The following is a 26560-nucleotide window of genomic DNA, read 5'->3' as shown; positions in this document are numbered from 1 at the left end:
ATGTACTTCAATGTGGTTTAAGTTTTGTTTCACTTGCCTGTGTTAGTTGATGTACAAACTAAATAACTATCCAGCTACATCAATGTGAGTGTTGTAGAAGAACTGTGAATCGGAAGGAAGGTACTCAGCTTTGCTTAGGAGGTCGGTGTTCCATGTCGTTGTGGCAACTTGAATTTTTAACTACATGGGAGTACCATTTCCTTAGTGTCCTCGTCTTCCTCCAAACAAAAAACCGCAATGGCTTTATGTCTAGGGGAAAGAGACCATCACAGTGGTCATCTGACGTTGCTAGTTTGTTGGAGGGGTGGATGTTCCAGGGCTGCAGCTGTTATGAAGTCAGAATTTGTTAGAATCAAGTGAGACATTCATAAAGGCAATTCAGTGTGGCTCAAAGTGTTGGTAGAAAGATACGCAGTTCTGTGTTTTAATCACATGTTATGGTGTCAAAACTGGAATCTTTGTGCATATGCAGGTAACAGCTTGACTGTATGAGAAAAAAATATCTATTGGATGGTACACATGAAGATCTTATGTGACTGTGCATGTCTGAATCTGAATATCTGACCTATAAAGGAGAAGGAGCACTGGCCACAGCACTGAGTAGAGCTAAAATACAGTTGTGTTTTATGTGGGAGGAAACACTAGAACAGTAGGTGTGACTCAGTCCAGTTTTGATCATGGCTGAAAATGCAGTGGTGGTTAGAATCGGAAAAAGAAGCAGAGAGATCTGTTTACACAGGCCACTTCACTGGGGAGTGTGGGACGCTGGGACCTCAAAGGGGTTCTAGTTCCCTTTTTAGGACTCCCTGCAACATGTGTGCTTTGGGCATCACTGCAATGAATGACAGAGCTGTGTCTGGCCCCGACTATACAGGTGTGTCTATTCTAAGCTGTGTCACAATGGTCGATCTTTTTCTTGTTCTTTTTTTATTAGTGAACTTCTACAAGACTTGGAAAACTGTGAAAATGACCCTGTGGCTATAGCAGACTGTTTTGTTTCCAAGGTAAGTGACTAGTGCAAGAATCTGCAGCGTAACAGCTGTTGCAGAATAGCATAGGAGAATAAGATTAATTTATTAATTGTTGAGGGCCTAATTCTGTCGGCTGGTGTGATTTCAACCGAGAAAAGGTAGCAAATCTATGGAAAGGGAAGGAGTTTCTCTTAGTAGGTAGTAGTGATATGGTTCTGATTCGCATTTAAAAAAAAGCGAGAAGATGATGGTGTTTTCTTCAAGAAATGTATCTGAACTGGTGGAATTATTGATCTGGGGTTCATTTTTAGGACTTCTTTTTTGCTGAGTACCACAGTGATTGTTGTTTTTTCACACACACACACCCCTTTTTTTTTCTTGAGTGGCACAGCAGTTATTCTCCAGTTGTTTTTAAACTAACAAGGCATATTGTATGGCTGAACTTTTAGAAAAGACAATAACTTTTAACAGATTTGTGGCCATGTTTTCTGATTCCAGCAGCCATATGTTTAATTTCCCTTTTAATGAGGATGGCCTAAAGTCCAGCCTTAGGATTCAAATCTCAGTGTCTCTGAAATACTATGAATTTTTTATTCTGCTCATTATTCTACTGCATAATTCAGAAGCCAGAAAGTATTGAGAGACCAAAGTTGTCAGGTGCGTGAAACCAAGGTAGGCGTAGTGTCCTTCATTGTAGGAAACCCAGAGAGCCGATTGAGAAGAAGGGGAATGGCTATAACATGTAGGACAACAAGATACTGAGTAATCTGAGCTATAGATGCTTCTAACTCACTGCAGACTTTCCCATAGAACCCATGTTTGCCTTGAATCTGTAGAGGTCAAATGTGTCAAGAAATAATGCCATCTCTGTGGCATTTCTGAGGAAGGAAGGAAGAGCAGAAAAAGGGGATTTAGTCATTTACATTTAGATAATCTCTCTATAGATATGCTTACTTGTCTTTATTTAAAAAATAACCTGTGTGATGTTCTAGGCTTTGTCCTCAGCTCAGTATTGCCAACACCAAGCACTCATAAAACAGAAGAATTGGCCTAGTAATTGTTTCTAACACAAAAGACTTAAGATTAACTGAACCACTCTGTTTTCTTTGGCACTGTTGTGACACAAGGGATTTCGTTGGAAAGGGAAGTGATGATACCAGCTTAGCGCTGCAGTTTTGCTGGATTACTTGCTTGAGTTGAGTTTGAGCAAGCTGTTATTTATCTAGCAACTGATCTTTTGTAAGCACTGAGAGATATTAGCGTTGGCACCACTGCTACCAGAGTAGGATATATTTTTATCATGTTGCAATGAGGCTTGTGGCATGTTGTTACCACTCCGAATAGCCTATGTTAACTTCAAGGAGACAGAATACAACAAGGACAAGTGCAGAGTCCTGCATCTGCAGTGGAATAAGCCTGTGTACAGGCTGGGGCTGGCTGGCTAGGCAGCTTAGCAGAAAAGGATCTGAGGGTCTTGGTGGACAAGAAGTTGAACATGAGCCAGCAGAGTGTCCTTGCAGTGAAAGTCATCAGTATTTTGGGCTGCATTAGCACAAGCGTAGTCAGCAGATTGAAGGAATTAGTTCTTTCCCTCTATTCAGCACTTGTGAGACTACATATGGAATACGGTGACAAATTTTGGGCTTCTCGGTAGGAGGCAGACATTGACTTACTAGAGTGAGCCAGCAGATCAGGGGGCTGGAAAACATGGTGCCCAAAAAGGCAGAGAGAACAGAATTTGGTGAAAGCTGAAGGGAAAAACTTATTGCTGTCTACTGCTACCTAATATATATACACACATATACACATATGTATATGCACATATATATATAAAATTATTGATTATATATATGTGTGTGTGTATATAAATTAGTACTTATATATATTTTTAATTAATTAATTATTTATTTATACCATGAGAGGGTGGTCAAACACTGGAATAGGTTTCCACAGACATTGTAAAATTTCAGTCCTTGGAGATATTTGAAACTCTAGTGGACAAGTCTCAACAATCTGAACCATTTCACCCTGTTCTGAGCAGTAGGTTGAACTACATGACCTTCAGGGGTCCTATTCAGCATAAATTACCCTATGATTTGATGATTTTACTGGGGTGTTTCACAGGTAAGGGTTCTCAGGTGTAACTGTGGGTTCGGTTAGAAAAAGAATTGACACTGTTTTACTGCTTTGCCATATAAGTTGTTCCTGTGCTGAAGCCTGACTGCAAGGCCTTCAGGATATTTGCAGATTTCACAATTTGGAGCTGTTAGGTGTTTCAGACTTTCTATCATGTTGCATGTTTGTAGCCACTGGGATGCTCCTAGCTGAAACAAGAAGCAGAGATAGTAGAAGTGATGATTGCAAGTCCAGTAAAAAGTTGCTCCTTCTTTCGTACTGGCCAGCTGAAAAAGAGTCTCCTGATTAAACTTCCTGTCCGTTAATTCCGAAATCCACCTGCATATCATTGCTTGTGCTTTTTGTTCCCTAGTCAAATGCTTTCAGCATTTGCATTATTGGCAGGCAACTATCTGATGGCTTAGAAATTGCTAGAAATTGCAGTCCTAAGAAGCAGTTTTCTAACTTCATCCAGACAAATGCAAACGCTTAAAAGCAAAATCAAACAATACCAAAATACCCCACTGTTCTGTTTTTGGCCGTGCAGATGTCATTGCAGTAACTGCTGGCTGTCTTAACAGACTCCGGTTGTCCGTTCTTAGTTGCTCGTGTCTTTCCAGCATTGAGTAGTGGAAATAAAGCTTCCTTTTTTGGCAGGATACGATCTTTAAATCTGTACAGGACTTTTGCCATCTACTGTTTGGTTGCTCTGAGTGTGCTAGATCTTTGCTGTAACTTAAGCACAGAAATAATATCATACTGAAATCACAGCACAAAGCCTTAGTTGATAAAGGTAGCTCTACTGGAGATTTTTTTAGTGTTTTCAGTGGAACTGTGCTCAGGTTACACTAGCTGTAGCTCTGGAGCCATCTTTTTTACTGTAATGATTCAGTCTTAATTATCTTAAATTAAGAATTAAATGTATAATCAACTCTTCACTACAGGTACTGTGTTTAGTTTTTTCATTTCATGAAGTTGAGAAATCAAAATTAGATTTATTATGTAACAGCCATTTTTTGCTTCAGCATTCATGTGAAATGACACAAAGTTTGTTTGCATGTATAGCAGGATAGTTATGGTTAAGGTAACCCTGGAGCTTATCGGAACTGAAGTGTTTGATAGTCATGGAGGCATCTTTTGCATTTGCTTTTAGTGAACTTAATTTTGTTAGGCTTAGTGCTGGTCTGTATTTGACAGTCTGTGGTGTGGAACTTGAATTCATCATTTGACTTTGCTAAATAACATTCGATGTATAGTAATTTATACTCCCCTCACACAATCATGTGTCGTATTTCCTATGTATAACACTCATGTTTAAGTAATAAAGACAGACTTGCAGATTGTACTTGTAAGGGAAATGCAATATGCCAAGGATTATCAAATCACATTAGTGCATTTGGAGCAAAGACTCATAATTGTGGATTTAAATCTTTATCTTAACGTTTATTGTGCTGGATGGCCAAAGCAAATACCTCCTAAAATGGCAGCTCTTATTTGTTGACTTCAGCAAAATGTCTTTCATGTGAACCAGCCAGTAACAAAAAACTCCATAACAGATAAAAATAACCCTGCAAAGTTATGACACTGAATAAAGATATAATAACAACAGACAACATTGTATTAAATCCATCTGCTTCTGGATCTTTTAGTTCAATAACCCACAGGCAAATAGAGACACAAATGCTGAAAAGCATACCATTATTTTTGTGTGTCAAACTATGAATTGCTGTCAAACTAGGAATTGCCTTCTTTACGTATCTGCCCCAATATGCAATAGCATGAATGGGCATTTATTTGAACAATGTGGGATGGCAGCTGCCCTGAAATAACCTGCCACTGAGGGTAGTGGTGTACTAGTTTGGTTTTCTACCAGCAGTGGTCCTGGCTCTGTCTGTAGAACTCTGTTAGTTTAATACATTAAATGTCTTGGAGACATTTTGCTAGTAACTGTAATCAGAGGCTAATAAAAGGGTTCCAGTGCAAGCTTAACTGTAGCTTAATTATTCACATAAAAGTTTATATGTTTTGTTGCCAACTCAGTTGGCAATTTTCATTGTAATGAAGCCAACGTTAATTAGAAGATTGACTTCAGTATTCCACGCATTTGCATTTAAGTGAGGAGTTGTAGAGGAGAGCTTAGTTTTGGCAGTCGCTCTTCTCACTCAGCACCCCAGAAATTCAGAACATATGTTTTCTGAAACACAAACCAACAGCTTAAATATGGGGGAAGGGAGAACTACTTTTAGTCTAGCGTCTCTAATAAAGAGGAGATCTGGGCAAACGGCTTGAGCTTATGCTGTGACTCGGATTTTGTCTCCATTTTCTTTTAAAGTAGCTTTTATGGCTATAAAAAAAGCATAGCGCATCGAGAGTTGCGAGAAGATCGGGGATGTAGCCGCGAGTTTGGTATTTCACTTCATGTGTGGGAGATAAAAAGTGAATTGATTCAGCAACAGAGGACAAGCTAAGTATAGCTGGTATTTTCTTGTGCTTGGCTTTGCTCTTCAGGATGACTCTCGGTCAATGCAGCTGAAGTCTTGGCGTTGGTGTCAGTTTTTGCACCCTCTGCTGTATCAGCTTTGGGCCCACTTGGAGTGATTCCAGTCTCCCGGCAGAGATCATTTGAAACCTAGTTTGAAGAGAGGTGAAATGACCATAACGACCTTGAGGATGAGGGAGGATAAGAAACAGTGATGTGTGTAGCTGGGGTTTCTCTTACAGTGAGAAAGTATTGACAGAAATACATGAAATCCGTTTCTGTCTTGGCTTTTCTGTTGCCTCTGCCCACGGTTCACAGTGTTGGCTTTAGCCTGCAGGGCTTGTGCCCCGGTACTCCCAGTAGTGCAGTGCTCCCTGTGGAGTCAGCTGTAAAGTAGGTAAGATCAGCTGAGCATGAGAACGGAAAGTCCCTTTGAATATGCAGAAGCGCTCAGTAGCTGTGTGGTCTGTGGGAGAACGACCATCCTGGACAGCGTGGCCCGCTTACTGAGTTGTAAGCGAGCAGTCAAGTATTCTTGGGGGGGTGAATTACAGGGTATATTTTAGCTCAGTGGAATGGATTTGCTTATCATCAAGTCACAGTCTTGTTCTTTGACCAGGGCAGTGATGGGGAGCAAATTAATTGCTAAATTGTATGGGTGAGCTGTATTTGGAAATAAATCCATAAAAGTTCACACAAAATACTTGTTTGGATTTTTCCTGTGCTAAATGTTCTAGGTTTCTAAGAGATCAGGAGACTTTTAAATAACGAAATGCAAATTTACAGCTCTCTTGGCCATTCTCCCTATGCTCAGCCCTGGCATGCACGTGAATCCTGCTGGGGCCTAAGGAAGGTGTGTGGTGTTGATTCATACCAGCTTCCGAAGTTTGAAGGAGTCGCAGCAATCTCATTCTGTAGGCAAAATACATGTAATTGACTTTCTGCTGGTGTTATGCTTACATAGCTCAGTGAAATTAAATGCACTCTGATAGTTTTGCGTTTCTGATAAGACGAACTGTCGTGAAATGAAGTGAGTGTACAAGTAAGTGCGATTTGAAATTTTTGAGTCTTGTCTCTACAGAAAACAAGGGTGTTTGAAAAACTGCTCTTAAAGTTCTTAAAAGGGTTGAGGGCATGAGGAATGTGGTAGGAAGAAAATGCAAGTTTGTTCCAGTTAATAGCTAGGCTAAAATTCATTTAATAGTTAGGCTAAAATTCATTTAAAACCAAAAATCCCATTTAAAATAGTTTCAGCTTTGGGTGAGAAAAGAAAGAAAAAGTAGAAGAGGGCTCTGTGATAAAAGCTTTTGGGGATTTTAGGCTTGCTGTTGATTTTGTGGGGAATGCCTTAATCCTTTTTGAAAACCTGAAATGTTCGGTCTTGTTTGTTTTACAAGTAACACTTTCAGTTGTTAAAATTTCACAATGGACATTCTTTTCCATTTTATTTGAAAAGCGGAACAATCACATGAGTATATTTAAGAGCTGGAAATAGATATATGCAGATATATATATATATATGTATATACACACACATATACATAAAAATTGTCACAAAATGTTTTAAGACTCTGAGCTTTGCTTATGAAGTAATTCTATAAATTGCATTATTCTATGATTGTAACCGTGGGAATATATTATAATTTACACCAGAATTCCCTTAAACAAAGACTTTATACTATTACATATATATGAAATAAGTCACTTTTTTTTCTATCATACTGAATTTCATAATAGTGTTTTCTCTATAGCACCCTGATTTATTATGAGCACTAGCTACTTTAGTAATGTTTGCCTAGGAAAATTACACAGGGTAATGTGTGCAGCAGCCTGAGGTTTGTTAATTCTTAGTTTGAGCTGAGATGGGTTTTAGCTGTAGCTGTAAGTTCCAAGCGTGAACGTTAATAGGTTATGACACAAGCTCATTGTCTTTGGGTGTGGACACAGAGTGTATGTAAACCACCATAAAAACTAGCAGTAGCAGCAAAATCAGCCCAAGCATGAAAGGCTAAGCTCAATTGTTTAACTGTGTTTAAATCGGGACTAAATTTAACTAGTAGGTTCCTAAGGTAGGAGCAGTTCAAAGTGCTAACAGGTTACAGCACACTAGTGGGCAAACAGGGGATTGCAGCTCCCAAGAGAAAAGTATATTAGAAGTTTGCTGGAGTTATTTTTTTAAAACGGTAGATATTAAAATCCAGTAAGAGACAGTGAAATGAACTGCAGTATCTTATACTAACAGTGAGCAGCACCTAGTTTAGACATGGTCCTAAAGCATGTCGTTTTTTTAGACATGATCTAATTTTCAAAAATTAGACATGATTTTTAAAAATCCCTGCTAACTGGAAAAATGAATGGCACAACGTGGTTTACAAGAAAGACGCAGAAGGATCGGGGGGAAGAGAAGATTACTGGTGGAAAAGTGGACGGGTACTGACTGAGCTTGCTCTGTCTGATGAATAGACAACAACAAGAAACAAAAACCCTTTCCTGCGCCAGCCCTCTTCCCCATGGTATTGCTCCTTGGAGCATGAAGCGCAGTCATTGTTGCTTTCTGGGAGGGCAGAAATTTGGTCTCTCTGTTCGTGAGCTAGTACTGAGAAGAAAAAAGCCTTGTGGAGTGTGGCTGTTGTTGCAGCGCATTAGAATCCATTTTGAAGATGCTTCAAGTGGAAACTGGGGCCTTGTTTACTACCAGAGAATCGTTTCTTTTCGGTCTAGGGCTCAGAGAAAAAAAAAAAAAATAGTAGTAGATTTTTAGAAACACTTCACAGTCCTGAAGTATTTTCTTAGTCTTTAGAACACCAACAAGCTGCAGAAATTGCATATCACTTGGGATGGAAGTTGTTAGGCAGATGGGAACTTAAAGCACAGAGGAATGTTTCCAGAGTCTTGCACAGAATGAAATGGTGATAGTTAAGAACCAACTGTAGGCCAAAGAAAGAAATGAAACTCAGGCACTGACTCTGAGAAACTCATCGGCATTAAGTGGGCAATTCTGTTGTAACAAGCAAGTGTGGCAACCCACGTACATCTAGTTACAAACTAGTTTCAGCAATAACTTTCTACTTCCACCAGGTCATAATGTAAAAAATCACTTCTGTGGCTTCTAATTTTCATGCTTAGACTGTGCTCAAATGTGAAAGTAGTCACAACAGTTGAAAAAACACATGGTGAGCATATCCTGTAAAGCGTGCACCTGCAGATTGGGAAAAGTTTTAACATGGGCAAAACTAGGGATATGTGCATATTGGGGGTGTGGTGTTTTAAGAGGTGTTCATTGTTGTAAAAGACCTTAGAGGCTCTCTACAAAGCCCTTTATCTCTACATCCTTTTTATTTTTTGTTCAAGTAAAGGAAAATTCTCCAAAATCAAAAAATGAAATTCAGTAAATAGGTTTATGGGATGGAGGATTCATTGACTGGGAAAAGCAGATGTTCCCTTGACATCACCATTTTTGTCTTGCACGTGCATGTTAGCTGCTGATCCTTTTAGGCATGTTAAATGCAATCTTTTAATGTAAAATGAATAAGGAGCATGCAATAATACTGTATTGCACTAGATCAGTCTCTCTCATCTCAGTTGTAGCAGCTATAGCACAGTATTCAGTTACGGGATTCTATTTTGTTTTTCACATTGATTCATATCTGATTTGTAAGCTAAATTTCGTGCTGTTTATTACATAAATACGGCAAGTGAATAAGCTACCCTGTCCCTAAAGAAGTTGATCTCATTTGGTGGGTTTCTGCCTGTCATGCACAGAAAGCTCTTAAGGGATCCACAATAGGTGACTGAAGAGAATAACTGTGGTCAGTGAGTGCAGTCTGTGCGTTTAAATGTGCTCTATGGTGTTTCACTGGAAATTTCCTTCCTGGGAAAAATTTAAGGGCCCTGCAAATCAGAGGAAGTTAAAAACTAGAGGTGTAAGAGCTAGGCCTAAATGGGGTTGAAGGATGTGAGTGGGAATTGAAGACACTGAACAGAACTGCAGAATTGTTTTTAAGGTATACTAGAAAATCAATAAAAAAGGCAGAATAAATGCAGGAAAAAAAGGATTAAAAGACATGCAGAAAACTGGGCAGTATATTTCCTTTCATGTGAAAGCTCAAAAAAAAATGTACCTTTGGTTGACTTTCCTCAAGGGGGCAGGAACCTGAAGTGTGGCAGGTATTTCAAAGACTGTTTACCTGAGCAGGGGGAGAGATGTGAGCTGAGGTATGCGGGTGGGAGATGGGAAAAGGAAACGATCGAAGATGCTCTTGAATGATGGATGGGGGAGAGGATAGAGGAGAATCAGAAAATTGCAGCAACAGTACTGCTGAAGTTCCTTTACCCAATGAAAAATATTTGATCCTGAAATTTCTGTATTGTTTTGAAAATATCTGAATCTAAAAACCTTTTTTTCCCCATGCAGAGTGAAGATTTCCACATATATACACAGTACTGCACCAACTACCCAAGGTAGGAATTCTGGGTTTCCTTTCTTGGTATGTCCCTTGGCATGGGTATGTAATGAGAGTTTCAGCCCACTCAAAGACCTCCCCCGTTCCTTACAAACTGGAGGGAGGGACGGACGGGGAGTTCACTTTTTTTCTTAGCTTACAATGAAAAGCAAAAAAATGGACAATGCTCATCTAAAGGTTTATTTTGACCATTCTTGTCCTTCATTGCCACGACGGTCTTATTCTGCAGTGCTCCGAATATGTAATTCCCACTGGTAGGAGAGAATGGTTGTATGTCAAAGGGAAACATAACTGAATGCACAAGAAAACTTAAAAAGCAATGACTGGATTAGGAACCTGCTGCCCCTTTTACAAGGGAAGAAAGAAACAATTCTTGACTTTACCTACAGACCTGTGGAGACAGTGTGTCCTAAAGATGTATGTTTGATATTTTCAGGTCAGTAGCTGTGTTAACAGAGTGCATGAGGAACAAGATGCTGGCCAAGTTCTTTAGAGAACGGCAAGAAGCTCTACAACACTCTTTGCCCCTGGGCTCCTATCTCTTAAAACCTGTCCAGCGAATCCTCAAGTACCACCTACTTTTGCATGTAAGCATCCGTTAGAAATGCCTTCCATTTAAGGCTGCAGCACTTCTGTTTTCCTACCTCTAAGACAAGACTTGCTAGTTGGAACAATTCTGTATTTCTTCAGATGCTCAGTCTTTTAGGACTATTCAGTTTTTATAAACGGAGACTCTTTGTATCTTCGTCAATTCATAATATATGCATACATTCTCAGTGGGGAATATATGGCAATTGTTTTAAATGCATTGAATGTGTGTCCAAATAATTAGGTGTGTTTTTTTTTTTTTTTTAAAGCTGGTCTGTAATTCTGAAGTTGTTTGGGAGATTATTGTCATGAGTAAACAGTTTTGTACAAAAATTTATTGTTCCAATGAAAAACAGTATTTTTCCACATGTTGCAATGCTGGGGGTGGCTGAAAGAAGAAATAAATACATATGAACACCCTGATTGGTCAGATTTTTGTGGAGAGGAGTGATTGAGGAAGTGGGAACTCTTTCCATAGCCAGTGAATTGAGTTGAGCAACAGTTTCGGAAATTCCTGCTTTATTTTTAACGTTTTCCACACATGTTTCCTATTACAAAGTCATGTTCTAGTGAAGTGTAAAGACACTCATCTTTATTTAAAACGTCTGGTGTTTTTCTTCTCTCCAACTCTAATGTAATGCCCAATGTAATTTCATTAGTATTGTGTAAGCATGTAGATACGTTCTTTGTTTTAAGAAAGCCATTAAATTTTGTCTGAAAAGGTCTCTTTCTTTAAGCGTGCTTTGTTCTCTTTCTTGCATCTGTGTTCACATCAGCTTCTGGATGAGTAGTAAACTGACTGAAAAAGCTTTGCTTTGTCAGTCATCTTCTGTTAACCAAATTGATAATAGCCTGCAATAATAACAAAGGCAGAGATGTCACATTTGTGTGATTTTTGATATAAAGACAATATAATACAGATAAAGGTGCAGTCAGTATTATATCTGATTGGAAAATTCGTTTGGAAATAATTGAACTTTTTTTTTTTCCCTGTCTTAGGAAATAGAAAACCACCTTGACAAGAACACTGAGGGCTATGATGTGGTGCTAGATGCCATAGATACAATGCAGAGAGTGGCATGGCATATAAATGACATGAAGAGGAAACACGAGCATGCCATCAGGCTTCAAGTAAGTTCCCGAAGAGATTTTACTGGTATTTCTTTGAGTGGTTTCTGTCGATAGATATCAGCATTGTTTTAGTTTATCTTTTCTTTCTGTCTTTTGTCAGTCATAATTTAGGCTCCTGTTGAGTATGCCTCTGGCTGTTTGCTCTTAGAAATCATGGTCATAGCTGCTGCAGGAAAATCTCAGAAATCTCTACCCTACAAGCAGCATCCTGTAAAGCATTTTTTTTTTTTTTTGCAGTAATATGGAGCATAAGATAACTTTCCTTTCTTCCTTTCCCTCAATTGTACGCCACTGCTGTGCAACCCTAGGGCATGTCTTTGTTCAGAAATCCTGTGATTTCCTATTTCTCCCTCTTGTATTGATTGATTGTGTTTTAAGACATTTCTTGTGCTTCTACTTGTTTAAGTACCTTCCTCTTGGGCTACTGAAGACTCATCAGTTGCTTTACGAAAAATATAAACCTAGAAATCTGCTGTTGAGAAAAAGGCTAATTCACTTCAAATGAAGGAACTCTTGAGGAAAAAACAAAAGCTAATTTTTGTCATCAAGAATAGGCTAGTTCATAGAATTTTTACAGAACCATCGGTCTGTTTCAAACTTCCCAGTGAATCATCATTTTACAATCCATTTTCATCAGCCATCTTTTTGTTGCTTTAAGAGAAGTGATGGCTTCAGTATATGAAAAGGAGCAAGTAACAGCCTTATACCATTTCTGAAATCTGTCATGTTTGTTCCTTTATTTCTTTTTAACATAATTGCTGCATCTTGGCCCTCGTTCTTTCGCTTATATTATAGGGGAACAGGGTTACATTTGATAACGTCTTGCCCGCAGCAGTGTGTAACCTTTGCCACATATTGCTGGAAATACAGACTAATGCCTTTTACAAACAGCTTGCTCTAAATCTGAATAACGATAACCAGTAATATTTGGCAATAAAGAAGGTCAAAGGCTTTTGAATAAGTGAATTCTGTGATTTATTGAGCAGAGCTGGCAAATTGAGGAAAACGTTTATGTTCACGGTTACTCCTTCTAACAGTAAAATCTGTTTCTGCAGTCATGAGGAGTGCAGGTCTTTGGTGAGCTATCACACTGCCATTTGTCTGTAATTCTGCAAGAATTGTGGCAACAGTTCCTGCTCAAAGTCTTCTTCAAAGTGCTGAAATCAATCACTGTGCTATAGCTTCATTTATTTACAAGTTATTGGAGAGACCTGATCAAATACAACTTTTTCCATTTCTTACGTGTATTCATTTTATAGCAGTCTTGTGTATAGCACAAAGCAAGTTGCTGCATGCGTGTTTTTTTTTTCCCGTGTGCTTTTTATGCTTCAGATGTACTGACTGATAAGTTGGGTAGTTGAATGTAGTTGAATTCAAGAGTTGTGTCCTAGAGAGACCAGCCCTAGGACAAAGAAATTTGTCCCTGCTTTGCTGACACTGCCAGGGTAAACGTCAGATGGCTACTTTTAAAGAGTGCCTGACTTAAGGTTCAATCTGGTCTTAGAGCTTGCTGTACCATGCATAAATCGTATGTCTGTGCCAGTGACAGAAAAAACAAGCAACTGAAGGAAACGAGAATAGTCATAACAAAGTAAGACAGATTTGTAAAGTTCTCAGATGTTTCTTCAGCCTTTCTTAAGTGATAAATAAAGTAATGTGTGTAAATCGTTAGCAATACAAATAAATCTTGGCACCTTCAAATGATCAGTTGGTCAGATCGCTCTGCGTCCTTTAGTCTTCCAGGAAACATCTCTTCTCTCTGAACAGCTCCCAGAGACATCATCTGTGATGGGTATACAAGGCGTGGAGATGGGATTACAATTCATCCAGCTGTGGACCACACAACTTCATGAGGACATACGGGGAGGGAGGGAGGGAGAAGGGAAACGCTATGAGGGATTGCTTAGGGACAAGCATGGGAGAGAGGAGCAGGCATGAGAGACTGATGATTGACTTAGAGTCAATTCTCCATCACCACAAGTCAGCAGCAGCTTGTGCAGTTTCTCTGCAAGCATCCCTGGGAAGCTCAGTGCTCCTTGCTGGGCCTACACAGAGGTAAGCAGAACATGCTAGGAGGGCATGCTAGTCTGGGTTTAGCATTGGTCCTGGAAGCACCTGGCTGCCATGTTTGCACCTTACCCAGCAGCCGCAGTACCCTTATAGGGTGACTTTATACCATTGACCATTGCTAACCTCCATGCAGTGACTTTGTACTGTTGACCAATGCTGACCATTATATAGGAAGCTTGAAATGGCCACAGCAGGCTGTTTTTTGAAACTGTATTTAAGTAAAGATGATGTCTGGAATGAGCTTTGGTTGTTGTTCTTCAATCTGTTGCAGGAGATACAAAGTTTACTCACTAACTGGAAAGGACCAGACCTCACGAGTTACGGGGAGCTGGTGCTGGAAGGAACATTCCGCATTCAGCGAGCCAAAAACGAGCGCACGTTGTTCCTCTTTGACAAACTGCTGCTTATTACAAAAAAGAGAGACGAAATGTTTACATACAAAGCTCACATATTGGTACGTCAGAAAGCGAGTTGTAATGTGCTATCTCCAGATCTCCTTGAAACCTCTCCATAACTTGCGTTTTTGCCTGTGTTGCAGTGTGGGAATCTTATGCTTGTTGAAGTAATACCAAAGGAACCACTTAGCTTTAGCGTCTTCCACTACAAAAATCCCAAGATGCAGCACACTGTCCAGGTATGACAGACTTCCCTGCCCTGTGGATAACCTGATGGCCGTGTGCTATTCCTGACCCTGCATATTACAGTAATGGATTTTCTCATGTTGCTACAATTTTTAACAGGCAAAGTCACAGCAAGAAAAACGCCTGTGGATTCTTCACTTGAAGAGATTAATTCTAGAAAATCATCCTGCTAAAATTCCTGCCAAGGTAAAAAGAAAAAAAAAATCTACAACCAAAAGCATACCTCCTTGAAAGCGTATGTAAATCCAAACACACTTATTAGCTGCAAGATACTTGGCAAATAATATTCCAGGTGATCCCTTCAGTGGTTAATACCTTAGTTTTTTACGTCTTCAAAAGTTCTTTAGCATTAATGGTAAAGTTCCTCTAAAAGCACACAGTGGATCTGGTATGGGAGAAGAATTTACCTGTGTTGACAGCATCCCTGCCCATTAGGGAAAATTTCAGGCAGCTGAAAAATGAATAACAGAGATGCAACTCCAGAAAGCTCTAGTGCAAAAAGAACATACTTTGGCTTGAAGCTGCCTGCGTGCACACCACTGAGATGTGGTAATTGCAACACGTGTAGATGCTGTCAAGCTAGTTTTAATCCAGCTTGGGTCCATAGCAGTGAAGCCACTGGCAGCCCACACTTTGCTTTACAAATACACACATCCATCCTGGACCCTGGGTGCTTAGTTGGGACACCCAGTCCTTTTCTGTGAGATAGCTAGCAAGCCTTATGCCACAGAAAATGAATGAGTCGTGAATTTCATAACAAGTTGCAAATACCTGCTAGTATCTCGGATACCTGCTAGTATCATATTCATAGCTATGATGTCTAGGAGTGGATAAATCTGGTCCTTTAAAAAAAAAAATCCTATGTTGGGCCTCTGGGTGATATTTCCCAGTGTAACTTGTTGCACCTCTGAAATGATGAGTCACTCAAAATATCCTAGTTAACTCCTGCCACAGTTGCCACTGATTCATGTGGAAGCAGGATTTTTTCTTCTGGTTTTGTGCTTTACCTAAACTTTATCACAAAATCACAGAGTGGATGAGGTTGGAAGGGACGTCTGGAGATCATCTGGTCCAACCTCCCTGCTCCAGCAGGGTCCTCTAGAGCATATTTCCCAGGATCACATCCAGATGGGTTTTGAATATCTCCAGGGAAGGAGACTCCACTACCTCTCTGGGCAACCTGTGCCAGTGCCCAGGTACCCTCACAGGAAAGAAGTTTTTCCTCAGGTTCAGATTGAACTTCCTGGCTTCTAGTTTCTGCCCGTTGCCTCTTGTCCTGTTGCTGGGCACCACAGAGAAGAGTCTGGCCCCATCCTCTCGACACTCTCCCTTCAGATACTTGTACACGTTGATGAGATCGCCTCTCAGTCTTCTCTTCTGCAGGCTGAACAGGCCCAGCTCTCTCAGCCTTTCTTCAGAGGAGAGGTGCTCCAGTCCCCTCATCATCTTTGTAGCCCTCTGCTGGACTCTCTCCAGTAGTGCCTTGTCTCTCTTGTACAGGGGAGCCCAGAACTGGACACAGTACTCCAGGAGAGGCCTCCCCAGGGCTGAGGAGAGGGGCAGGATCACCTCCCTCCACTTGCTGGCAACACTCTGCCTAATGCACCCCAGGAGATCATTGGCCTTCTTGGCCACAAGGGCACACTGCTGGTTCACGCTTAACTTGTCCACCAGCACTCCCAGGCCCTTCTCTGCAGAGCTACTTTCCAGCAGGTCAACCTGTACTGCTGCATGGAATTATTCCTCCCTAGGTCAGGACCCTGCACTTGCCTTTGTTGAACTTCATGAGGTTCCTCTCTGACCATCTGTGCAGGTCCTTCTGAATGGCAGCACAGCCTTCTGGTGTGTCAGCCACTCCTCCCAGTTTATGTTGTATTGGCTAAAAAATATGTTACCTGTCACTGGCACACGCAGTGGAATATTGACTGTAATATTTTTAGCAGTTCAACAAAAAGGGTTATGGGAGAAAAAACCACTAGCAGTAGCTATTCCTAATTCTTCTCTTTCTTATAGTTTTGTGTCATCAGAGTTTATCAGCAGTACAATATTTATGTAGTATCCATGTTTACAGTACAAGTACTTCTTGCTGTTTATTAGATCGTAGTAAGAAATTCTATAGCATGGGTTTAGTTTTGTATCAAGGTTGTCATTACTTCTTAATGTATTTGTTTAAGTATGAAGAACAATATATATCCCAAATATATCGTGATGCTGTTTTCAGCTTGAAAAATCATTTGATTTAGGAACAGAAAAGCCTAACCAAATAAATCATTAAAGTTGTCTGCACGTATATTTTGACAAACTAGTACTAGCTCAGTCTTGGTATTTCCCTCTGCCCAGCGTTTGGGGGCTTTAATAGTAGCCCACATGCGACACCTAGTGGAAAACAGCTGAACTGCAACTATGGAAAGGTTTTCTAGGTTGTTTTATTTTACTTTACTTTCTTACTTACTGGCTGATGTGTCTGTTAAGGAAAAATAAGTGGGAAGTCTTAAGAAATGTGTTAAATTCTAACCAATCATGATTATTGTCCAGATTCAATCTTATATAATTTTTTTTAATAGCTGTTCTTCGGGGAAGCTCTTAAAGGAAGCAAGGTTGCTTCCTTGTGATAGTTTTTCCTGTGCTTAAAAGCCTTGAAGAAATAATTTGGAGGGTTCTGATTGTATGGCCAGCTATTTCAGAACTGCAAAATAATAAAGGAGTTAAACTGTGTGATTTTCAGAGAGGAAACGTTCCATGAATCGCTAACAACTTACTTGAAAAGTATTTGTGACTCCCAGAAGGTAGGGCCAATATGGTGCCAATGCCAGCAGAATAGGGAGAGGCTTATGGATGGCTCTCGGTTCTGGGCCTGGATGAGAGTTCTCTGGAGGTTCATGTCCTTGTGGCGGAGAGCCAGAGCACACAGCATCGTGTTAGCACAGTCCCTAGTTTTCGCAGAGTCAGCGATCCCCCAGCACTCCGTTCTCTAAAAATTTCTCATCCTGACAGGTGCCCCACCTTGCACGCTCCTCCTCTCGCACTGCCTGAACGGTAGTGGGTAAGCAAGGTGCAGCTGTCATGTGCAGTGAACAACTGATGATGCCCTGAAAGTTAACTCTAGCAAACTGTTACTGGCAAAATTTTTGTCCACACATGTATGTGTGGTGTACAGAAAGAGACAAAAAATAGAGCTGCTAACAGTATTTATTAGGTCAAAAGTTAAACGTGCTGTTCTCTATATATAAACTGCCTACTGCCTGTTACATGCAACTTAATTTGTCCTTCTACGTGTGGTTTAATCTCTTCATGCACAATTTTTTTTCTCTTTCAGGCCAAACAGGCGATTTTAGAAATGGATGCCATACGTAAGTTGTTTTTTTTCCCTCTACTTTCATTTAAAAAAACAAATGAATAAAAATATCTCTAACACTTCACGTATAGCTGTTGGTTTCCTCTAGGATGCAAGAAGGCCGTGCTTATGTTTCTTGAATTATGATGTTGCCAGAAAAAAAAAAAATTGTGTGCGGATCCTGTGGAACTCTGTAGGCACTGGGTTGACTGATCTGCAACCAACAGGATATGTCTCATGGTTAGCAAGGAAGAGGCAGATTAGGCCATCCGTAAACAGTGGCCATTCTGTTTTGCTTATTCCATGCTCACTAAACATATGATCTTCCTAGTCTCTGTAGCAAAAGCTCCTAGCCCTTCAGTGGGTCCTTGCCAGAAGGAATAAGTAACGCTACTTGAAGCATCGAGCGTTTTTACAACTTCCTTATGCTGGCAAGCCTGCAGCTGGGGGACAGGGAGGGCAACTGCTGGCTGCTTGTTCCCCTGGTCCACCTACGTGGAAGTTGAACAAGGGAGCCCAGAGCCCCTGAGGTGGCATGGGTGGCTGCCCTCTATCACCTGGCAGCTTAATTAGGTACAGTAGCTGAATTCATGGCTATGGCAGAAAGCAATTGCACGTAAGGAGCAGCTTCAAGAAAACTCCATGCTGAGACCCAGCGGGGTTGTGCTTTCCGTAAGTTTGAGTTTGTGTGTGTCCTGAGAGCCAGGATTGGAAAGCCCGTATGACAGCGCTGTCTTGCATCTAAATCTAGTCCTGCCTGTACCATCTCTTCCATTCCGGTCTTTGGTTTGCTGCCTTTCCTGGTGCTTGCCATGCTAGCTCTTTCTGTTGCCAGTGATTCCTGGCAGTGCAGGGAAATGAGACCTCACCTTAAAATACAAATGCTGAAAGAGCCTCAGTGTAAAGCAGGATTGTTACTTACATAGGTATTGTCCTGGGGAATGGGTCAGGAAGGCTCTGCTGAGAAACTGGCTGACAGTTAAAGGCAGTCATGCATAAATATTGCTGGGCTAGCAATCCAGAGCAAGGCATAACTAAATGGGTGAAGTTTTTCCGTGGCTAAGTGGTAACACCCTACAACAGCCTGCTGCTCGCTTATTCTGCACCGAGCTCAGATGAAGTGCCACCGTATGAGTCATAAAGGGAAGACAGCACAGACTCCAAAGAGAGCTGCTGAAACGTGTAAAATAACACCCTGTTTTATACGGATGCCTCTGCTTGCCTCACAGATCATCCAGGCTTCCATTATAGCCCTGAGGGAGAAATGAAATCATTGTACCATCCTAAGGAAGGCACTACTCCACACCGAGTGAGAAGGAAATCAGGTGAATAAACTCCTTTCCATCAAGATGAGAAGAGAAAAACAAGCAGGACTGTTTAGAGCTTAGTTGAGGTTAGGCACATGGAATTAATTGGTCCTTGCCCTGCACTTTGCTCAGACTTTACAGAGCCCAATATGGGTGGAGGATCTTGCTAACAAGCTGTTTGTGTGATTTTACGTACTGTTTGCATTTCATTTCATGGATGCACATTCCTAATGGATGCACAGGGAACAGTTGGTACTTTCTGAACGATAAAGAATGCAAAGCAAACCAGTTATATTATTTAAATCTGGCTATTTTCCCCTGGGTAATTATTATCTCAGAAGTGGTTCCATCCTGATTATTGCAAAACATGATTACTATCTCTGTTTACTGTAGTGTCTGCCTTACGAAAAACATCGATTTGACAGGTAGTAATGTTGACTGACTTTCTTTTTCCTAGCTCTAACAAACCTCCATAATTACAGTTATTTTTCTCTTGAACCCATTACAAACATCTGTGTAGTTGGAGTGGGTTTACATCGCAGTCGCTTTATTCCCTTTTCAGCTACTTAGTTTTCCAGTTTAGAGCATGTAATATTGTTTATGCAGGATGAGTTAAGGTTTTTGAGAGCACAGGTTTAGTGATTTATTATGTAGCAGAATTAGTCTGAAAAGCAATCAAGTTTTAACTGAGCGTCTTCTCTGTGTTTCCAAGATGGAATATTCCTTTGGTGGTGTTTTGCCTATGAAAGGAATACTACAAAATTATGATTAAATGGCCTCCTCTGTAGCATTGAGCTACTTAAGCTCTTAAAGCATTGCTAAGCTGTCCGTATCTCATATGTATTTCTAACCTGACTATAGGAAATCTCCAGCAACTTAGAGCAACGACTTATATGGGGACTGAGTCTTTGGAAAGCAAGAATCTTAACATGAGGTTAAAATTTACATATGTGGTTGTGTGGGGGGAGCTGCTGTTCTGTTAAAGACACCTATGCACTTTGGGAATAGTTGCAGGTTTGACGCTTCAATGAATTCAGCCCTTTTTTCCAAGCGTCTGAGGAAACTAGATGATTACAAAGTGGAAATCCTGCTGTCCTGCATGGGCTCGGGAACTTAAATTTTCGTGTCTGTGTTGTAAAAAGCTGGCCAGGATACCAATAACTAACTTTAGGTTGCTGTGGTGTTTAAACCTTGTTGTTGTCTTTTTCAGAACCCTCATCTAGAGTCCATAAAGTTTTGAAGTCAAATGGTAAGTTATCTTGCCTACTATTTTGTTGTCCAAGTGTTTATATATTTCGTGAAACAAGTAAGGATGGATCCTCTTCTCCAGTAACTTTATGTATTTCAATCACATTTAACGGACCTGTACTGACTTAGGTAAGCTGAATATCCTACTTGTAGAAAGTAACCCCAAGTACATATTTGGGGAAAAAATAACCTGTGTGCAAGGAAGACAAAATATTACTATTTAAATTCTAATATTTGCTTTTCCGTGGTTGAGTTCTGACCTTGTAAATGTCCTAGCAACTGGTAACTGAACACGAAGTGTTTTAGTCACCATATTGCGTAAGTGTCGCAAAGTCAGGTTGTTAGAGAGAACTGGCATAAAGCCAATGCTATCTCTGTTTTATGAGAGACCCTGAAACGAATATTGCAGTTACATTTAATTCCCTTTTGGGGAATTCATAATTGGGATATTAACGTAGCGTTAGAACAGTGATACAGGCTGACACCAGCTTGAGTACTCACTTATAATGTATTTGTGTTTTCAGATATAAATCCAGATATGCAGAAGGTAAGCCGTTTTTTACGTTTCATACTTTAGCACATACCAATGGCACATGGCTTTGATATTGTATTGATTTTTAATAAGGGAAACAAATAGTGTTTAGAGTCTCTGATAAGATTATTGAAATGAAAGCAATAGAAATACAACTATTTCAGCAATATCTAATAAAGAGAAATTGACTGATCTATATATTCCTGTACTTTATAAAACAGCACAATCAATCCCTAATATTATAGGGTACTTAAAAATACTGCTACAGTCACAGAAGTTCTATGTAAATATGGTGTTTATTCTTTGGAGAATTTTCTCTTTGTATGTATTAAATGAGAACGTGAAAGTTTCAGCTTATTCTGATATATAGTACATATAGAAAATATAAGAAACCAGGCAGAGCCAGTACAGCTTAAGCAGACTGAGCTGAGCTCTTCAAACTTCTGCATTTTCTGTAAGAATTGTTAATGAAGTTCCAGGGCAGTCTGAAAGAGTCATGTTGAATTTTGGGTTCTAGGCGTAGATGGGATGGAACTTCAGGCAGGGAGAATGTGTGAACAGGGTACACTACATATGACTTCACTGGGATGCTATAACACTGAAGCCCGTAGGTCCCCTCCCACTTACCCCTCCTGCCCCCCATATTTTTCCAGCTCCTTATATTCCATGGAAAAATACTATTTATTTTAATTCTTTCCTTATGCATCTCGTTTAGTGCAGCTAACTGAATGTAGCTAAAACTGTGCTTTGGGGATTTAGTGGCTTTGACCAGAAGTTTGATGTAAACCTGTGTCATGCTAAAATGCTATAGTCTATGTAATTTTTAATCATATAGTTTATATAATATTTAATCGGTGTTGTTTCAAGCGGATCAGTATTGAAGGAGCCCTGTTATCTCAAACCACCAAACTGGGATCAAATGAAGCCCTGCTGAATTCAAGGAAGAAGAGTTCACTGGAAGCCAGTGGGCGAGAGAGCCAGTTTCAAGAGTCCACTGAGCCAGCCTACATCAGTGATCAAGATGAAAATCTCCAGACTTCTGCTACAGAACAGATTGATGCTGATGATGAAGAAGAGTCTGAACAGGTAAAAAGAGGGGAAAAAAAAGAAAATCCTTCCATCCTGGGGAGGATGGAAGAGGAATTAAATTTATCTGTAAAACTGCAAGGAGACAAGAATGTGTTAAAAATACGCTGCTTGCAACTTCTTCTCCTTACAGATGTGTTAGTTATTCACTTCACCTCTGTTACGATGCAAGAGAAACTGTGTGATGAAATTAGCCCCTGTACACAGGATGAGAGTATATGAAAACCCTACTGCTGAAACAGATTTTACTTAGTCCTTCACAGTCCTCCAGCCTATTTTGACAGAAAGCAGTAGCTTTATTAGGCCAAATGCAGAGACAAGGTCCTTGGGCCTCAGAAGCAGGAACCTGAAAGTTAGTTTCTAAGATTCAGAGAGAGAAAGATGTGATGTGATATTTCTAGGCTGATGACCTGTTGGCTATGAGTAGAAGTAGGTGTGCTTGAATATGAGGTGTTGTGAGTAGGATTTCTGAAAGAAAGAATCTTGATCGTTTACTATTGCACAATCATTGAAAAGGTGGTAGTTTCCTCCACTCTACATGATGTTTCCCCACATATATGCTATTTCTGAAAGACTAAACCAGTTTTGAAGTGTGGGTGTATTAAATAATCCGCCTCTTCAATTTGTTGGATTTAGTTTATGCTCAGGTTCTATAAACGCTCAGCTCTCTAAGATGCTGTTGTGAACATCTGAATGCATCCTTCTCTGGCTGATCTGTTTTATAAGTTGTCCAAATCTATTAATGAACTTTTTCTTGAAGCTCATTGCACCATTTCTCTTTGGAATTATATTATTTGAATCGTAAATATCTGATAAAATATCTTGTAAATCAGTGAAGTGTAGTGTGCTGTAATTCACCCTTTTCCTGACACGAGGGAGTACAAAAGAATACCACTCTAAAACGGTACAAGAGTAGCTTAGTATTTAATCATAGGTGTGGCAATGATACGTTCTTAGATTCTCATATTAGCAACCATCTAGCCTTGTTCCTGTTAGGCACGGCCTTCTCTCTGAATTACTTTCTACACTGCCCAACATGATGTTGGGGCTTTATATTTTTCTGGGAAGTTAGAAGACAGCATATCTTCTAGTTTAGACCTCTTCCTGATTTTCAGGACTCCAAGTGATGGTGAATCCATCCCCTTGCCTTTTCAAAAAAACAAACAAAAAAAACCTTTAGGAATTGAATGTTTTGTGATTGCCTTCTTTTGCTATAACTTATTTTCTCCATCTAAGTTATTGCACAGAGACTCTGCTTTCATCCCCTTTTGACAAGCTGTATGGATTGACTTCATTAAACTGCTTATTGTAAAGCAAGTTTTCTAGACTCTAAATCATTGTTCTAGCAGTGCTTTGACTACTCACTAGTATTTAATCCTTTGTGTGTATTCCTGACCTGGCTCTGCTCTTCAGGTAGCTAGTAGTTTTTCTGAACAAGGCTGTACAAAGAACTATAGATTTTAATGACTCTACCTTGCTCTGTTGTTTTAAATCACAGAGAGCACAACAAAACTCACTGCAGAAAGCAAAAGGAGGAAGGAAAAGACTTAACAGTCAAGCTGCTGAAAATGTTGAAAAACGGAGAAGTGTTAATCTCAACAAATGTGAAATACAGGTACTTCTTTTCTTTTTTTTTTTTTAAACTTCTGTCTTGCTGTCCATCATAGGTATGTCAAAGAAATCTGTTTTTTCTGGGTAGAAAGATTAGTCAACTTCTATTTATATCACACATTGATATTTGTATAATTGAGATATTCATTTATATCTATATGTACTTCAAAGAGTTTTCTCTTGACGGGGTGAGGGGAAAGCAAATCTTGAAAAACAATTAACATTAACTTAAGCCAAAAGATATAGTCCTTCCCTCTCTTTCCCAACCTCTGGCCATGTGCATCTATAGTATCTTTCTTGTTACCGTTAGCAGGGATGTGGCCTTGTTGTATGTTAGATCTGCTGGTTGAGCCAGATGAAAACTCACTCCAAAAAAAATCAAAATTTTCAGTGGCGTGTGCTAGAGTGCAACATACCTTTCTGCTTGGATTGTAGACGAGGGGGAAGAGAGGAGAGCAGAATTTTTTGGCAGGGGCCCAGATTCAGGTTAGCTTAAACCAACTGTGAAACAGCAGAGTTAGCATAAAAGGACTAATCTTACCCTTGCCAAATAAATTGCTTTTAATTACCCATGCTTTAGCATGAGCTAGTATCTTTTGAAGTATTGTATTGTTAAAAGCCAAGAGTCAGCTCTGAGCAATGGTAAGGGCTGGGAGGCACAGAAGTCTGGCATTGCCACCTTGGTTCCCTGGCTCACCAGCAAGGAGCCTGCCCACCCTTCCCATCTCTGCCTGGCACCATGGTTACTATGGCACCTCTGTGAACGGTGGGAATCCTTGTATTATTGCAGGGAATAGGCTAACGTTACCTGCATGTTTCAAATCTCCACAGAGCTCCAAAGATCCTTCAGATGAGGAGTTGACCCAGCTGAATACTGATCTTCCATATTCCTGCTCAGCTAGACAGTCACCTAGACAATTTAGCACCCCCCAAAACAACTCATTAATCATGAATATTCTGGGGGGAACTACCTCTGTCAGAAACATCTGGACTGACCACCAGATCAGGCAGGCATTATTTCCTAGCAGGCGACCACCTTATGAGAACGAAGATGATGAAGACGATTACCAGATGTTTGTGCCATCAGTGTCTACATCCAACTCCAGTGCAGCTGTTGATGAAGAAAGGAGGGGCTCTTCTGGTCGACCATGCAGCTGGCATTTGGGGGTAGGGCATCAAAATGAGGCTTCCAGCTCCAGCCATCACAAAATTGTTAGACGAGCCAGTAGCGCTGGTGAAAGTAACACATGTCCAAGCAGCACAAAGTATAAAACTGGTGACCTCAGCCAGCGCAGTTCTCGAAGGGAAGTGAAAAGAGCAGAGGTGATCAGTATGAATGCTTATCCCGAATCTTCAGAAGAGCTGACTGTTGATGACATTGAGCATGTTTATGACAATATAAGCTATGAAGACTTAAAGCTGATGGGGCTGACAAGAAGGGAGGAAACTGACCGTGGTCCTCAGAGATCTGCTAGGGACTCTCTCTATGAGGCCGAAAGTGAACGCAGCTCGGATTCACCCTCCAAAAAGAGGACAGCAAATCAAAACAGGGCCTCCATTCGTGCTAGCAGAGATGAGGCCCTGCTCAGTAGAGAAGCACCTACTTCAAGTTTGGATGAGCTCAGGATTGTTGAAGATAACATCTATGACACCATAGTGCTTCCAGAAACACCACTATTGAGTTTTAAGTGTAAACCTCTAAAATGCTCTAAAAGGAGGAGTTTTCTGGGCCTGGAAACAGACTTTGCATGCTGTGACAATTTACGGCAGTTTGTTTCTGAAGAGAGTCTCCAGTTCAGTGAGGATGAAAGTCCTTACCATCATGTTCCTCTCGACAATGACTATTTGAGCTTAGTGGATAGCTCCTCCAATTCCGATTCACTCTCCCATAAGTCTGCAGCGGATAAACTCTCAGAGGAAGTAGATGAGATATGGAATGACCTGGAGAACTACATCAAGAAGAATGAAGAAAAAACAAGAGACCGTCTCCTTGCAGCCTTTCCTGTTTGTAAAGATGATATGCAAGAAAGACTGCATGCTGGCAGTACACCTGAACTGAGTAAAGATGTAGAATACTCGCTGTCTACTCTCTCTTTGCCAGAAACTCCTATTTTCCCAAAAACTTTGAAGCCCAGGGCTGCCACCTTAAGCGAGGCTAATCTTGGACTTGAAGACACCACACCGTGCAAGGACAGCTCTTTCATGAATGTGAACAGATCTTCCTTCTCCAGTGAGACGCCTTTTGTAGACAGTCCGTATGAATCTGCCAATAGCATTCTCTCCAGTGTGCATACAGAGGGCATGGAAAATGACTTGGATATTGTGGATAAAACAAGGAACAGAGTTTTCATGATGGCAAGGCAATACAGTCAGAAAATTAAGAAGGCTAACCAGCTTTTGAAAGTTAAAAGTCCAGAGCAGGAACAGCCAGCTAGCCGACAGCAGAAACTGAAACACAAAGATCTCGCTGCCATACTGGAAGAAAAGAAACAAGGTGGTCCAGCTATTGGTATGTGAAAGGCATACGTTATTTTTATGCAGATTTCTTTCTTTAATAACTTGCAGTCAAATGGTTTATTGAATTAAGATTATGGATTTTCTGCTCCTTGATCTATTGGTTGAATATCAATATTTAGTTTCCTGTGTTATTGCTGAAATGAGTTTTCTGTGACTGTTTTTAACATGAATAGTCGTTTATATCTCAATAAATCTTTGCCATTACTTGATAAAATTCAGAAGAAAGAGTGGGATAGTGTCAGGAAGGATTGATTCAGCTTAGGCTGGAAGTAGAAATCATACCTAAAGCATCATTGGCCTCTTTACAGAAAAGCATTTATTTCCTCGAATAGTGTGATCTTCAGAGTTTGACTGAAGAGGTGCGTTTTCAGGTAGGTTTAGCTCCTAAACCAGTAATATAGATTTGCTCAGATATCACCCACATCACACTTGTAAGCATGGGGAATAGGATCAGATAAGAAAGAGCT

The 26560-nt window shown here is 40.3% G+C and overlaps 1 protein-coding gene across 5 annotated transcripts in view; it reads left to right on the top strand.

The window, feature by feature from the left end:
- PLEKHG1 (pleckstrin homology and RhoGEF domain containing G1) overlaps positions 1–26560 on the top strand; it is a 145896-nt gene that overhangs the window by 114349 nt on the left and 4987 nt on the right. For all 5 annotated transcript variants that reach the window (XM_068938742.1, XM_068938741.1, XM_068938744.1 and 2 more), the window contains 14 exons: positions 935–1004; positions 9980–10026; positions 10465–10615; positions 11616–11747; positions 14089–14271; positions 14356–14451; positions 14558–14644; positions 17775–17808; positions 19022–19117; positions 20310–20348; positions 20872–20894; positions 21747–21965; positions 23464–23580; positions 24408–26085. In XM_068938742.1, coding sequence (XP_068794843.1) covers positions 935–1004; positions 9980–10026; positions 10465–10615; positions 11616–11747; positions 14089–14271; positions 14356–14451; positions 14558–14644; positions 17775–17808; positions 19022–19117; positions 20310–20348; positions 20872–20894; positions 21747–21965; positions 23464–23580; positions 24408–26085 — 2972 coding nt within the window. The remainder of the gene's footprint in view (positions 1–934; positions 1005–9979; positions 10027–10464; positions 10616–11615; positions 11748–14088; positions 14272–14355; positions 14452–14557; positions 14645–17774; positions 17809–19021; positions 19118–20309; positions 20349–20871; positions 20895–21746; positions 21966–23463; positions 23581–24407; positions 26086–26560) is intronic.

The sequence above is a fragment of the Struthio camelus genome, chromosome 3 (assembly GCF_040807025.1).
Source record: "Struthio camelus isolate bStrCam1 chromosome 3, bStrCam1.hap1, whole genome shotgun sequence".
Lineage (NCBI taxonomy): Eukaryota > Metazoa > Chordata > Aves > Struthioniformes > Struthionidae > Struthio > Struthio camelus.
The sequence above is the reverse complement of the archived record's forward strand: the minus strand, read 5'-3'. Positions and strand labels throughout refer to the sequence as shown.